The sequence below is a fragment of the Aphelocoma coerulescens genome, chromosome 10 (genome assembly GCF_041296385.1).
Source record: "Aphelocoma coerulescens isolate FSJ_1873_10779 chromosome 10, UR_Acoe_1.0, whole genome shotgun sequence".
Lineage (NCBI taxonomy): Eukaryota > Metazoa > Chordata > Aves > Passeriformes > Corvidae > Aphelocoma > Aphelocoma coerulescens.
In genome coordinates this window covers 14,294,885-14,308,017 of record NC_091024.1, presented here as the reverse complement: position 1 = coordinate 14,308,017, position 13,133 = coordinate 14,294,885, and the positions used below count along the sequence as shown (strand labels likewise).

The 13,133-nt window shown below is 37.0% G+C and overlaps 1 protein-coding gene across 1 annotated transcript in view; it reads right to left on the bottom strand.

The window, feature by feature from the left end:
• Positions 1-850: 850 nt before the first annotated feature.
• The window catches only part of MINDY2 (MINDY lysine 48 deubiquitinase 2), a 32,517-nt gene continuing 20,234 nt past the window's right edge, over positions 851-13,133 (bottom strand). The window contains exons 7-9 of the mRNA XM_069025815.1: positions 11,216-11,389; positions 10,075-10,248; positions 851-8,683 (exon numbers count right to left, since the gene is read on the bottom strand). Of these exons, the coding sequence (XP_068881916.1) occupies positions 8,564-8,683; positions 10,075-10,248; positions 11,216-11,389 (468 nt within the window). The 3' untranslated portion in view covers positions 851-8,563. The remainder of the gene's footprint in view (positions 8,684-10,074; positions 10,249-11,215; positions 11,390-13,133) is intronic.

Here is a 13,133-nt window from a genome sequence, read left to right as displayed (position 1 = left end):
AGGCATGAGGCAGTAAGAAGATGCTGATTTCTGCTCACTGTGTGGAAGAACTACTAAGCACCTGCAGTGTTCCAAGGGAATTAAGAGCAGAGCAGAGAATGAGTTAAACTAAACTGGTTTTCAGTAAGTAGCCTTTCAGGAACGATGGAGGAGTAATGTGGTGGTGTAACAGCATTGTCTCTAATTAATCCCATATGGATATTCACATCTGACAAATATTTAGGTTTAAACAAAAGGAAGGCACTGTCTCAGCAAGTGTGTCACTTACCTTGATATATTTAATACATCTTGCTCACTTCTTAAAAGAAAAATTGAAGAAGACCAATTTTACTGAGTTTTGCTGTAGGAGTTTCCAGGAGAAAAGTACAAGTTCAAGAGTGTATTGTCAAAAGTACTTGTGCATTTGGCTGCAGCCTGTGCTCTTCATCAGGTCTGACAACACACACAAAAAGTATTTGCTCTAAGATGAATTTATAGTGGCTAATGGATCAAATGGGCAAGTTGGAAGTTTATAAGCTTAAAAGACAAAGCTATAGAGAGGTATTAAAATAAAACTTGAAGTGTGCTTGGTTTCCTGTAAAAGTCTAGATGGGCATTCCAACAGTTAAAGCTTAATTAAATTAAAAATGTGATTGATTGTGCAGGTGTCTGTATTTCACTTAAAACACTAAAACAAACTAGGACAATGGGGAAAAAAACTGAGTGAAAACTGCCAAGACCTTTGAATTTATCAAATATGTAAGAGCACCAGAAGTCTGTCCTTTTCCAGAGTGAGTTTTTGTTGGGTTATTGTTTGTTGGGGTTTTTAAGTATATCATCCAACCTTTATTATTAGGAAAGAACTTAAATATCTAAATGAAATATTTATTTAAGTTTGCTCACTTAAATTTATTTACATACAATGAGTTTCAGAAGACTGTTAACCAAAATAAATCTCAGTTGGGTAAGACCTTGAACTAGAGAGAGGCTGTTAAGGGGAGACACTATTTAAAAGGTAACAGAATTTAACAGCTTTGTGGTACACAAACAAAAAGGGGTATTAAGATACAGAATTGGATTTCTCTGAAAATTATTTGTGTTCAAAATTATTTTAACAATTTACAAGGAAAATGTTATTTCCTTATAGTCTTTAAAAACACATTAATACAATATAAACAATTAAGGCTTTTAAAATGCAGAACATTCAGTAGTTGAACTTGTAGATGCCATTACAATGTTGGATAATGGTGTAACATGATGAAAAGGGTTTCATTCACATACATTGGTACAAATGATACTGCATGACTAGATTTAATTGTCACGCACCTCTAAAATACAACTTAAAGAGATTTAACTTCTCCCCTCTCTTGGTAAATCCACAGTCACTTACATCAGCTTTATTTTGCATTTCCTTTAAGACTACATTTAGAGATCAGGTAAACATTGGGTGACTAAAAGACTCACAGCTAAACTGCTGATTTAACACAGGAATTGCACAGTTCTGGTGGCATCTGAAGACATTAGTAATCTGGAAGACTTTTGGAACTTTCCTAAGATACAACAGGGTTTTGTGTGTGGGGCTTTTTAAAAAAAAAAAAAAATTATTGTAAAAAGACCCAGTCAAGGTAGTTAAGACAACAAATACTTAACACTGAAGAATTTGGGGCAACTTCATTCATGAAAGGGTTCATTTTTGTATGTTCTATGAGTAATTTCTTCATTAAGCTTTATATGTGTGTGTAAAAGGTGATTATCACAAGTTGTACAAATAATGGCTATGCAGCTGGTGAGCAGATAAAAGGATAATTGAAAATTATTTTAAAAAACTTTGATAAGAACTTGTTTTGCTGAAAGCTGTAATACAAACCAAAACTGTGTAATTTAACATTAAAGCTCTATCAGGGTATTGTGGGGAAACTGCTGACAGTATTTCTCACTCCCTTATAAAGAAACTGCTGTGAGGAATTAACATAATACTGAGCAAGATGTAACAGACTTAGAATATATTTCTGTGGCACAGGACAAGTACTTGATACTTCTATAGTTCTAAGTACTGCTACCAAAGTCGTGAGGCTCAACCTGTAAACAGCAACTACATACTGCAAAAACACAGGGAAAAAACATTCACATGTGCCATGACCTGTCCAGTACAATCTGACAGCAACCTGCATTAATTGGGGTGGTTTTGCAAGTACAAACTGTATCCAAACCAGAATCCTGCTTATTTCATCAATGTCTGTACTGTAAGTCCCTGACCAGTCATACTTTCCAGCATAATGTTACAGCACTAGTGATTTCAAGAGTTACCAAAATAGAGGTGAAGAAACCCTTGCTACAATAGGTTTGTCTCTTGAAGTCATTGTACCTATGGTCACTTTTTTAAGGGGTTCTCCAAAGTTATTTTTGCTTGCCAGTGCCTAAGAGAAAGCATGTAAGAAATCCAGAAATAGAAGCACACTGCTGTAACCCGAGTATATGGAATGCAAACATGTAATTATTGCAACTACTCATGATAAAAAAAAAATGCAAAAGCTGGATTACAAGCAGTTTGAAAGTCTACAAGTAGGTTCCTAGGTTCACTCTATCTACCTGCAGTGTCTTGAAGCCACTACTATGCTTTTCCCAGCAAAAGAAGGATTTTATTTCCACAGCAATACTTTTTTCTACAGTTAATACAATCAGTGGTAGTATCTACCTGTGCAATTGGCCAAAATCCCCATATTATTACTTACCTCACAGAGAACTTGGTTTCAAACTTTCAGTGTGAAGGGCTTCACTAAAACTCAATTGTAAACAAAACAGTAACTAATATAAACCAGTTTCTGGCTCTGGTTAATCTGCAATAAAAAAGCCCTAAAATTAAGAGACCTATTGATGCCCTGATACCAAAATACTAGAGAGAAAATTATCTGTTTTCATAGTTATTTTGGAGTTCCCTAAATTATGAGATGACCAAACCCAAGGGTGTTCCCATTACTCAGCTGATTTAAGTTTTAAAAATAATTTAAGACACACCGGTGTTTCTTCTAATTGCAACTTTGACCTTTTCCTTGGCATGTGCCAGTAAGCAGGAACAAAAGCCCACACAAAGTTTCTGACAAAAATACAATTAACCTAGCTGTTTTGGAAACACATTCAGAAGAAATCTAAAAATGTTTAACTAAGTCAGGTGAAAATTTTCAAAACTGATTAGTATAAGCTTAACTTTGAAAAGTTACAGGTGAAGTTTTAACTCAGGAACCCCATCCAAATTTTGCTAAAGGCTTCAACAAGGAGAGAACGTGAACTTCAAGACAGACCAAGTGTCCCATTATTTCATCCAGCTCTGTGCTGGAGAACCTCAGTTTGTCTCAGCTAAAGGCTTTGGCTCCTGAGACACTATTAGATCAATCCCCATATGCTTCACAATAGGTATCACGCTGGATGGGACCTAAACTGAAATTGGCTCAGCACTAAGGGAAGTTCAAGAGAGTAATTTAAAAAAACCAAACCAAAACTTAGCTGAGTTTGTGTCCCTGTTCACCTCCAAGATCTCTGTACATTTGGCTGAGTGTTTGACTCCATCAAACAAGCCCATTTCATTCACTTTTGGCCCCAGCAACACTGCCCCAGCACCTGCTGCCCTGAGTGCACAGCTCGGCTGGAGGGCAGCACCTCAGCTTGTGTCTACACTGATTACAGTCAGAGCAGCAGCTGCCTTTGTTTTCAGCAGTGTTACACTATTTGTAAGCACTATTTAGACTGAGCTAGCAAACATCTCAGTAAGTTTGAGTGCTGAAACTTCATTGAAATTGTTCCCTAGGATTTCCCAAAAATAACACTATTTTCTTTGCACATTTTTCTAAATGTGTCTAATTCTGTAAAGTAGAGGCAAACAGAGGATCTTGGACTTCTAATGATAATTAACTAAGTATTTAAAGGTTTTAACTTTGAAAAACAAGGAATTGCCCATTTCAGCACATGAAGCTTCTCTATGAACACAAAAAATCCTACAAACCAGAAAAGGAATGGGGAAGGCAGATTTCAGCAAGTTCTCTAGAGAGAACTCTCCAGCAAAGAGAGCTCAGAGTGATAGGAGCTGACATTGACCAAAACTGAACAGTGGGCAACTGACATTTAGTAAGACAATTTGGAGCTATCAGAGGATCAGCACAGCTAGTCCTGACTTTAAAGCACAGTAAGAGTGAAGAGCAGTGTGTCCAGGGAGAGACACTGCCAACCTGCCAGGAAATGAACCTGCTGGGCATTACCTAGGTGAGAAAATCCGGCCACTGCACGCTGTGCCACAGCTATTTGTGTCCAAAATAACAGCAAAATTAAGGACAGAGCCTTTAACAATCTCAAGAGGTAGCATAGGAACATTTATGTTCCAGCCTCTCTTTCCTCCTTAGCAATCCCCTGTGGCACTTCCTCCCCATCAAAGCAGATCACAGCCGAGCTTCAATCCATTGCTTTTCTACTGGCCAAGCTGTGAAAGAGGGGGAGCTGTACAGAAACACTGAACATCAGGCAGACTCTGTGTAAATGATGTGGTTTGAGAAGGTGTCACTCACCTGTCCCAATTTTCCCACTTGACAATAATAGTCTATTGCTAGTTATGCTTAATAAAAAAGGATGTGAGGAGGTGCACTCATCAAGATGAAATGCCATTTTCAGGCCTTGCATGTGACATTTGCTATGCCTGGACTGAATGGTATGAATGTTTTTCAGTGTTGGATTTTTCTTGCTACTAAGGTGTTATTTGTCATAGCACAGACGGAAAAAATAGGAGCACTCTATTGCAACCAAACTACAGCTTGTTATTTTTGCTGTTCTGTAATATGCTTTCTAATGAGGTTCTGCACCAATTAACATGCATTTTCTGAGTCACCTGTTTAATGCTGCAACCTTTAAAAATCTACTTTTATATAAAATAACCTCTTAATTGAGTATGTTGTATTGAAGGATGTAGTTTGTATAGATTCTGTAATAAGCATCCTAATTGCAAAGAGCTGATCCAAGCAATGAGCTGACTTTGTTACAGAACCAGTGTAGCAGGAACAAAGAAAGGTTCAGTTAAAAATATATCAGCTTTACCTTTTACTCAAGTATTTCCTGCTGAATGCACAAGAAAATTCCATTTCAAGAACTCAAAATTGCCTTTTATTACATACTGGAAAATTTTTTCAAGAGCTTGCTTATACAAGTTTGAAGAAACATGACAATAATGTGAAATACCAAGTAAGAGCCTGCCTGGCAATCCGAGGTTCCCAGCAGAGCCTGTGCTTCCCTTGGAGCTCGTGTGCCTTGAGCCACAAGAGCAGCTCTGCAAAGACACTGAACACATTATTTCTTATATGAACTACATGGACAGCTACAAAATGTAGTTTTTGTCTTGTGTTTATGTGAATTTTCAGGAATGCTAATGTCCTTCTCTGGTGTTACAACCCTCCCTTGGATCTGCTTTGTTGGGTTACAGATTCTGTGAGTGTCACAAGAAAAGTGGTGGATTTGAGCATTTACAAAGTGCCTTATAGAAAAACATTTATCTCTACGGCAGTGCTCAAATTTTTGCTAATTTTAAGAATACTTGTATGTAGGTTTTTTTATGTCACAACTATAATGCAACAACAAAAATTCTATGATTCTGTTTTCTGTGCTAGCATTTATCTAGTGGAAAACAAGTTCTACTCTACTTTTCTGGACACTTTCATATATATTATGTAGGTATTTGGAGCATGTGCATGCTAAATTGTATAAACAGATTTAAAGTATAAATCTATACCCTTTTGCCAGAACATGAGCTGGAGAAAAAAAAAAGAAAAAAAGGCAAATGAAGTAGATACTGTCTTCCTGGTACTCCAGGACTGTACTGTGCAATATCATTTTTCAAGCTCACTTCATATAGATAAAAGCAATTCTGTTCAGATTTTTTGATCCTCAGATACTGTCAGAGACACCAACTGTGACAGGTGCTTTTGGAATGGTTACTCCCAGTAGGGCATAAATTAAGCTTCCAGATGTATTTCATTTTGGGTATTAGGAAGCTCAACTGCTTACAACTTTTGCCACTAACAAGTTCAACTCATGCAGCCCTAGATTTCAGGAATTCTTTACCTTTTTTCCAAAGCTTCAAGACCTGTAAAGAAAAAAGGATATTAACAGAGGACTGTTTTCATAGCATGCCTTCCATCTCAAATACCCTGAAACCCTTTACTCCTTCATTGAAAGAAACTGAATTATCTGGGAGTTGCAACTTCATGATGAGCATTGCATTTAACTCTTCTTCTTCTGGGACCAAATGACAATAATTCCTTTAACTACAGTATATTAGGTTTCAGGCACATCCGTCTGAAACTGGCAATGTTACATGAATTCTTCTAATATGAGCAAGTATCTTAGGCAAAGAGATATAGTCCATAGCCACAACACCTCTATTCCTTCCAAAAGGAGTTAAAGTGGCAATAGTGTCACTGAAAATAATAACAAACACTTAGCTTGACATATTTATTTTTCAAGGTCAATAAATAAATGTAAATACACAAATTTGGAAAAATCTTAGTAACAGAATGTTTTTAAACAACATTCTGGCTTAAAGTCTCTGTTATTGACACTACTGGAATAGTTTCTTATCTACTTAAAGTAGCTAAGTCATTATGTTGGTGATCCTCCATCACATTAATTCGTTCAAAGAAGTTAGGCTGCTGCAAAGGAAAAGAAGACATCAACCTTTGCTCTGATGTAGAAAATTATCTGAACTGCACACATTAAGTGTTAAAATTACTTCTCTGGGCATGACTTTTCTAGAGAAGATATTTTTAAATTTACAGTTTACATATTAGAGACCTCCTACTGTTCATTACTTCATCATTATAAAAGGGAAATTGTAACAAAAGTGGAAAAAAACAAAAGAGGAAAAGGCATGGAATAAAAGTGATATAAATTGGCCCTTTAGTTAGTAAGACATTCTTCCTTTATCTAATTTTCGTTCTAGGTTGGTACCAGATGTGTGTGATGACTGGTTGCCATCACTGCAGCAAGTCTGCTTGAAATAATTGTAAAGTGGCTTTTTCCTGGTGGACTTGCATTAGAACCCACTTTACAGACATTCTCCAAACACCTGGAAGCAGGAATGTCATATTCCACCTGGTTGCCTTAGCTTGCCCAGGTTATTCTGTGTGAACACTAAGGCTTAGAGCATGGATACAGAACTTGTCCAGGAGAAGCAGCCTTTTTCAAAAGTATCTACAAATTGCTAAATAGAAATTTTTATCAAAAGGTTATGCAAGAAGGTAATTGCTATTGATTTAATGGAAGTGGAGGAAGATTTGTGGTTCCCTCAAAATTCATCAAGTGTTCTATTTCTGCATTCTATAAATACTACAAGACGCAACATGTTTATTTGGTTCCCATAAATTAGAAAAATCTGGTTTCCAAAAATTCTAAATTAGTGATTTAAAAAACAAAATATTACACCTGACCACCTTTCAAACCATCTCAGAGAGCAGCTTCACTCCTCTCTCACCCTTCAGAAGTGTGCTTTTTTAAGAATACATGATTTATAAAACAAACAAAAAAGTGTGTTTTTAACTACAGTACACTTGCTTAAATACACAAGTGGACACGTTAACGTCATGTTAAAGTTCAAGGTACTTCTGGATAAAAGGCAGATAGTTAGTTATTTTAACTCTGCATTCTTATATAGAATAATGATTATTATAGACTTTAGTTTCCTCTCATCATTCATCTACCATATGGAGAGGTCAATAAATAAAAGCTTATCTGGTCCAGTTTACCTACAAGAGGAAAAAAATAATACAAGAAAAAGAAGTTATCTATAAAATTACTTGTTTAACCCTGATAACATCTGAGTTGCCATACCCAGTTTGTAGTTGCAAGAAAAGCAAACAATATTCATCTTGCTTTTTAATAAATGCCCCATTTTTTAATGACAAATTTTTTATGGTGCCTATCAAGTCACATATTCTTGGGGCAAGAAAGCTGGCCAGGAGATGCAGTGATAGCAGTAACAAGTATAAATCTGGGTTCAAAAAAAGAACATACCAGATTCAGAAGCAAAGAAATCTGGACACACTGAGGAGGCAGTGCCCAGCTGTTATTTGGGCTCTTGTGTCGTGGAGACTACCCAGCCTAAGATACAGTTTCATACTATGGAAGCAACACAGAACTCCGTTGTGCTTGTGTACAGACTTCAGGAAAAAGCCTTACACAAAATGAATTACCTCCTTTGTTTAGAGTAGAAGATAAAATAGCTTACTAACTGATGTAATGAGTAATGGATGTCACTATGACACAGGACTTGCCATGAGTTGTGTGTTCAGCTACAAGGTGCAGTATTTCTTATGACTAACTCAAAGCACAGCCGCATCCAACTGTGATTTGGAATTCCCTCTTGAGCAGCACGCGCTATGACTTTGAAGAAGTCTGTCTGATTGTAACAAAGTCATCCATCCTCTCTTGGAACATGAACAAAATCCATGGGGTAATCAGGCACAGGCGGCATGTAACAGGTTTGTCTTCCATTTTACTCCTTGTTTTTGCTTCTGAGGACATGCACTTGGCTCCAGACGGGATCCATTTTCTGTTACAAGAGAACACAGCTGTTCTTCTCTTTCTCCCTCTCCTTCTCTCGAGGCTCTTTGCGTTTGCGTTCATTACTCCCGGATTGTCTTGCGCTGGCTGGAGAGGCAGCACCTTGTACCTGCTGTGTAGAGAAAATAGCATGGGGAATAAACCCAGCACTATTGCAGATACAGCCTGAACTATTACTATGTGGTCAATTTCACAAACAAAACGTTTAAGTATGATGCAAACCAGCAGAATTTAGGGAGGGGTTTTTGGTATACCTACTCCAGGACCTCCACAAAACTGCATATTAACTGAAAATTAAGTCAGCTGAAAACGTATTTCAAGTCTCATGTGTCCCTTTTGTTGTGTCCACCTATTCAGATAAGTTGTTTCAAATAAAATATGGTTTCAAACATTTTCTGCCACTTCTGTGTTATTGTACTAGAATTTTTTCTTAGTTTCTCTTGTAAGTACATAATCCACATTTCACTATTTGCAGAGTCAAAGTGCTGGTGTGGACAGCGAGATAATGGTAAGGCAGCAGCTTTTTGTGACTAGAAACTAATAACTTGGCAAGGGGGTTATAAAAAAGACCACATAAGTTTTGTTAATTCATCATCTATTACCACTGTTACGCATTCATAGTTGCAAATGAGCAGGCTCTTAATCCTGTTCAGCAGGTTCTTCAGTTCCTTCTACCTTTGGCAGCCAGTAGTAATGAATCTGTGTCTCAGGAGTAGGTACTGCTGGTTCTATCAAAGCAACAAGCAGTGCAAATAACACCGCTTTTAGCTGTCAAAATTCTTGTTTCATGCTTAACAAACTTATCAGTTAATGGCCCTGAATTGTTTCAGGGCAAAGATAAAGGCTTTATATAGATTATTTCTTACGTATTTGTAAATAAAAGCAGTTCTAAAAGTCGTCAGTGGTTAAGAACTCTCTAAATCCAGATCAACTTAAATATTGCCTCTTGCACAGAAGATTTAGTTAAATTGCATTTTAGCATAGACATGTGCATGAATCGGATTTTCAGAGCATTTTGAAAGCTGCTTATGGGTATGGGATGGAAAGGTGTACTGGGAGAAACTGTGAATTGCCTAATTTGGAGCAACGGAATAGATTCACATGAGATCACACTCGGAATCACCTAAAACATACAGCAACAGACTTCTGCAAGACAAAATAAAGACATAGCTTCAACTACTATCAAAAAGTTCTAATTTGAATGCTCTTTTGCAAGTAATATAAAATACCTGCTAGTACCATCTTTGTAACCTGACAGATTAACTCATCCCATCATTCCAAATTAAGCAGTATAAATGAAACCCTAGTTTAGATGGTTAAGCCTGCTTTAAAGTATTTAAATGTTTGCAATTGCCACATCTGGATGCATACTCCAACAATTGTGGCATATTCCTAAAGATTCCTATATTCACCACAGGCTGAAATATGTACAAGCACAGATGTGTCTGTGCAATTAATAACACTTTTTAAAATTTATTATAATCTTTAGTGCTGTTTTCTTACCTGGACCTGAGCAGCTGCTTGTTCTTGTTCCTGATAGTACTGAGAAGCTCTTCTGTCTTCCTCTTCCTGGAGCTTCTTTGCTAGCTCTAGATCACTGATTCCTTCTGGGATCTGTTCCCAGTTAATCTCTTGATTCTGCTGCTCTTGTTGTAGAGACAATGCCATCAGATAATCCTAAACAGTACACCTGTTTATTAATGCTCTTACACATAGAAAAGAGTCAAATCATATCAAGTGAATTTTTCAGCATGTGCAGCTACACAGTACCATCACTTTTCTCCCAGCCTTATCTTCAAATGGAGAACAGGAATTTGTTTCAGAACCATCCATAACCTCAACTGCAGAAAGGCTGAGAACAGCTACTTTACATGTCTACTTTCACAATGCCTAAGTTGCAGCACAGAAAACACAAAAACTAATTAAAAATTTTGCTTTCAGGTTTAAATTCCATTACCTGGACAGCAGCAAATTATCTTTGTCAGATTTTTATTCTGAGAGAGAGATGCAGTGCTTCAACTTATTAATAAGAATCTTACTCATTTTTCCCCAGTATTTAAAAAATATTCATGGTGATTATTATAAACTTGTTCAGAATGTAAGATTTCCAAGGAACGTGGTCTTGCTCTGTGCTTATGCATTAACTGGTACAACTCAGCTCCACCTCAGACATGACTTCTGCAAACTGTGTGTCTCATTAAGAATAACAAACACCCACCATGACACACAGTCTGCTGTGGGACTTGTCCTACGTTCAGCCAAGTGGGCAGCAGAAGGCAAAGTTCAGCTATGACAATCTTAATGAGCTGAAGAGAGTTTGTCATGTAGGAAGAAATTCCACAGTCTGCTTCTGTTTCCTTATACAAGGCAGAGGTGACATTTCACCTGAGCGAGGACTGTGCAGAAGTGGATTCTGAGAGATAAAATCCCATTTTCCAAACCACTCGGTTAGTCTTACTTTTCCTTCCTCAAAACCATATTAATACTTTCAAGTGGCACTTTTGGGAACCCCAATCTAATTATCTAAAGGAGTTTTATAGTCCCACATATGCATGAATATACACACATACACGTCTGTGGAATTATACATAAATGTGACTAAAAATCAGTACTAACTTACAATGGAAAGGCAGAAATCCAGTACCTGATCTATTTGATCCTGCTGCCCTCTGTAGACAGTTTCAGGGTCTGATGGAGGCCGCAGGTGGAATTCAGAGTCACAGAAATTCCCGTCACCATCCACATTGTGTAAGCTTTCCCACACAACCTTCTCTTCTGTAAGAAAGCCCTGGTCTGTCACCAGCAGGTAAAGCTGACCCTATACAGAAGAACAAGGAAAACTTGTTAAACTAAAAAAATTACTTTTTACAATCTAAGTAGCAAAAATGATACAACGTTGCATTCCACTACAACATTCATTTAGAGTTTTTGGCAAGTTTAATAATTAAGTAAATCAGCATACAGCATTAAACCACCAGATACTAGTATTCACTGCTAAATTAACAGCCACACAATTTCTGCATTCCATCTTGCAACTCTTTATTCTTAATGAAAATTCACATTGACTAGAAATTAATATAAAACATGAATATATATATATGAATGACTATATTGATATGTATCAAGCTATATACCTTGATAGCTCTTTGGAAACACAACTAAGAAGTAGACTTAAAAACTCCCAATGAACTCTTTAAATCCCAGAAGCAATCGTATTAAATTCCAAAGGCAAGATACAGAGACAAAGATGATCTTTCCAAACAATCCAAGAGGCATTACCTCAAAATGGCCACATCTCAGACTTCATGTTTCATAATGAGTTTTGATGGAATTTGAGATCTGTGTCAATTGAAAGCTCTAAATTTAAGATTCTTGCTATCACTTATCACCAATAACTGCTTTTGTTGGCATTTTAGTGTTTTTACAGTTCCTTAAGGCCAAATTTCTTGATTTCAGAGTCTGAAATTATAAAATGGGCTGGCCTGGAGTGAAGGAGACAATGCTAACAAGTGCAAATACCAAGGTACTGGAAGGATGAAATGTAAGCTTAGGTTGAAGGAGTGGGAGAGGAGCTGAAATCAAAGGGAAATTACCGAAGTAGGCCCTAAGTAAAAGGAGATGGTGCTGTGCATCTGAGGGTCAGCAAAGCAGCACAAAATACCCCTGTTTAAACTTCCATTTAAATTAATCCATTTATCTCATCCTACCCTTTTTATCATGTTTTTAGAATTATACTCCAAATCAAGAATGTTGTTACTGACCACACAGCACATTAACACTGAAGCTTCCATTAATATTTACTGAATGATCAGACACTCAATACAAAACTTGTAGCAGTGGTTTAGCTGTAAAAATCAAAGCAGTTTATTGTGACAGCCACAAAAATTTGCTATTTGTATTCCAGCAGCACACAAAGGGTTCTCAAAGATTGCTGTGCTAAAGCTGTACCAAAGCAAGAGGCAGATCCTGTTCTAATGATTTCTAAGGCTAAACAGGCAAGAAATGGAAACATTGTCCACATTCAACACATACAGAACAAGCTCCCTGACTTCTCTGAAGTCATTAAATGACTGTCTAAGGGAGATGCTGAAATTCCAATCAGATCTCGTCAATCCCACTCTATTTACAGCCACTCCTCCTGGGGCTGGGAGGTCACTTGATGTAACAAAAGTATTATTTGAAGATTCACATGCAGCAATTATTCCAATATTACCTAATACCATAACATGCACTTACACACAAGGCCAAACAGAATGGACAAAAAAGCCAAACCAAAACCGAACAGGTAACACTGCTGTACGTTCAAGCTTTGGAATGGGAGATAACCAGCACAGGGGGGCTTCCCAGACATAAATACAAGTGTCAGCAACAAGTCTGATCACATACCATGATCTAAGAAATCATCTTTCCCTTGGAAACCTGCCTAAGAACTGAATGATACTCCTGACACCTAAAAATCACCCAAAGAAAATAATACGAAGTAATTTCACAATATTTCCAGTTTGCACAGAATACCTATTTCATAGCACTTTGTATATAAAAAGTCTTCAAAAAGATGTAAA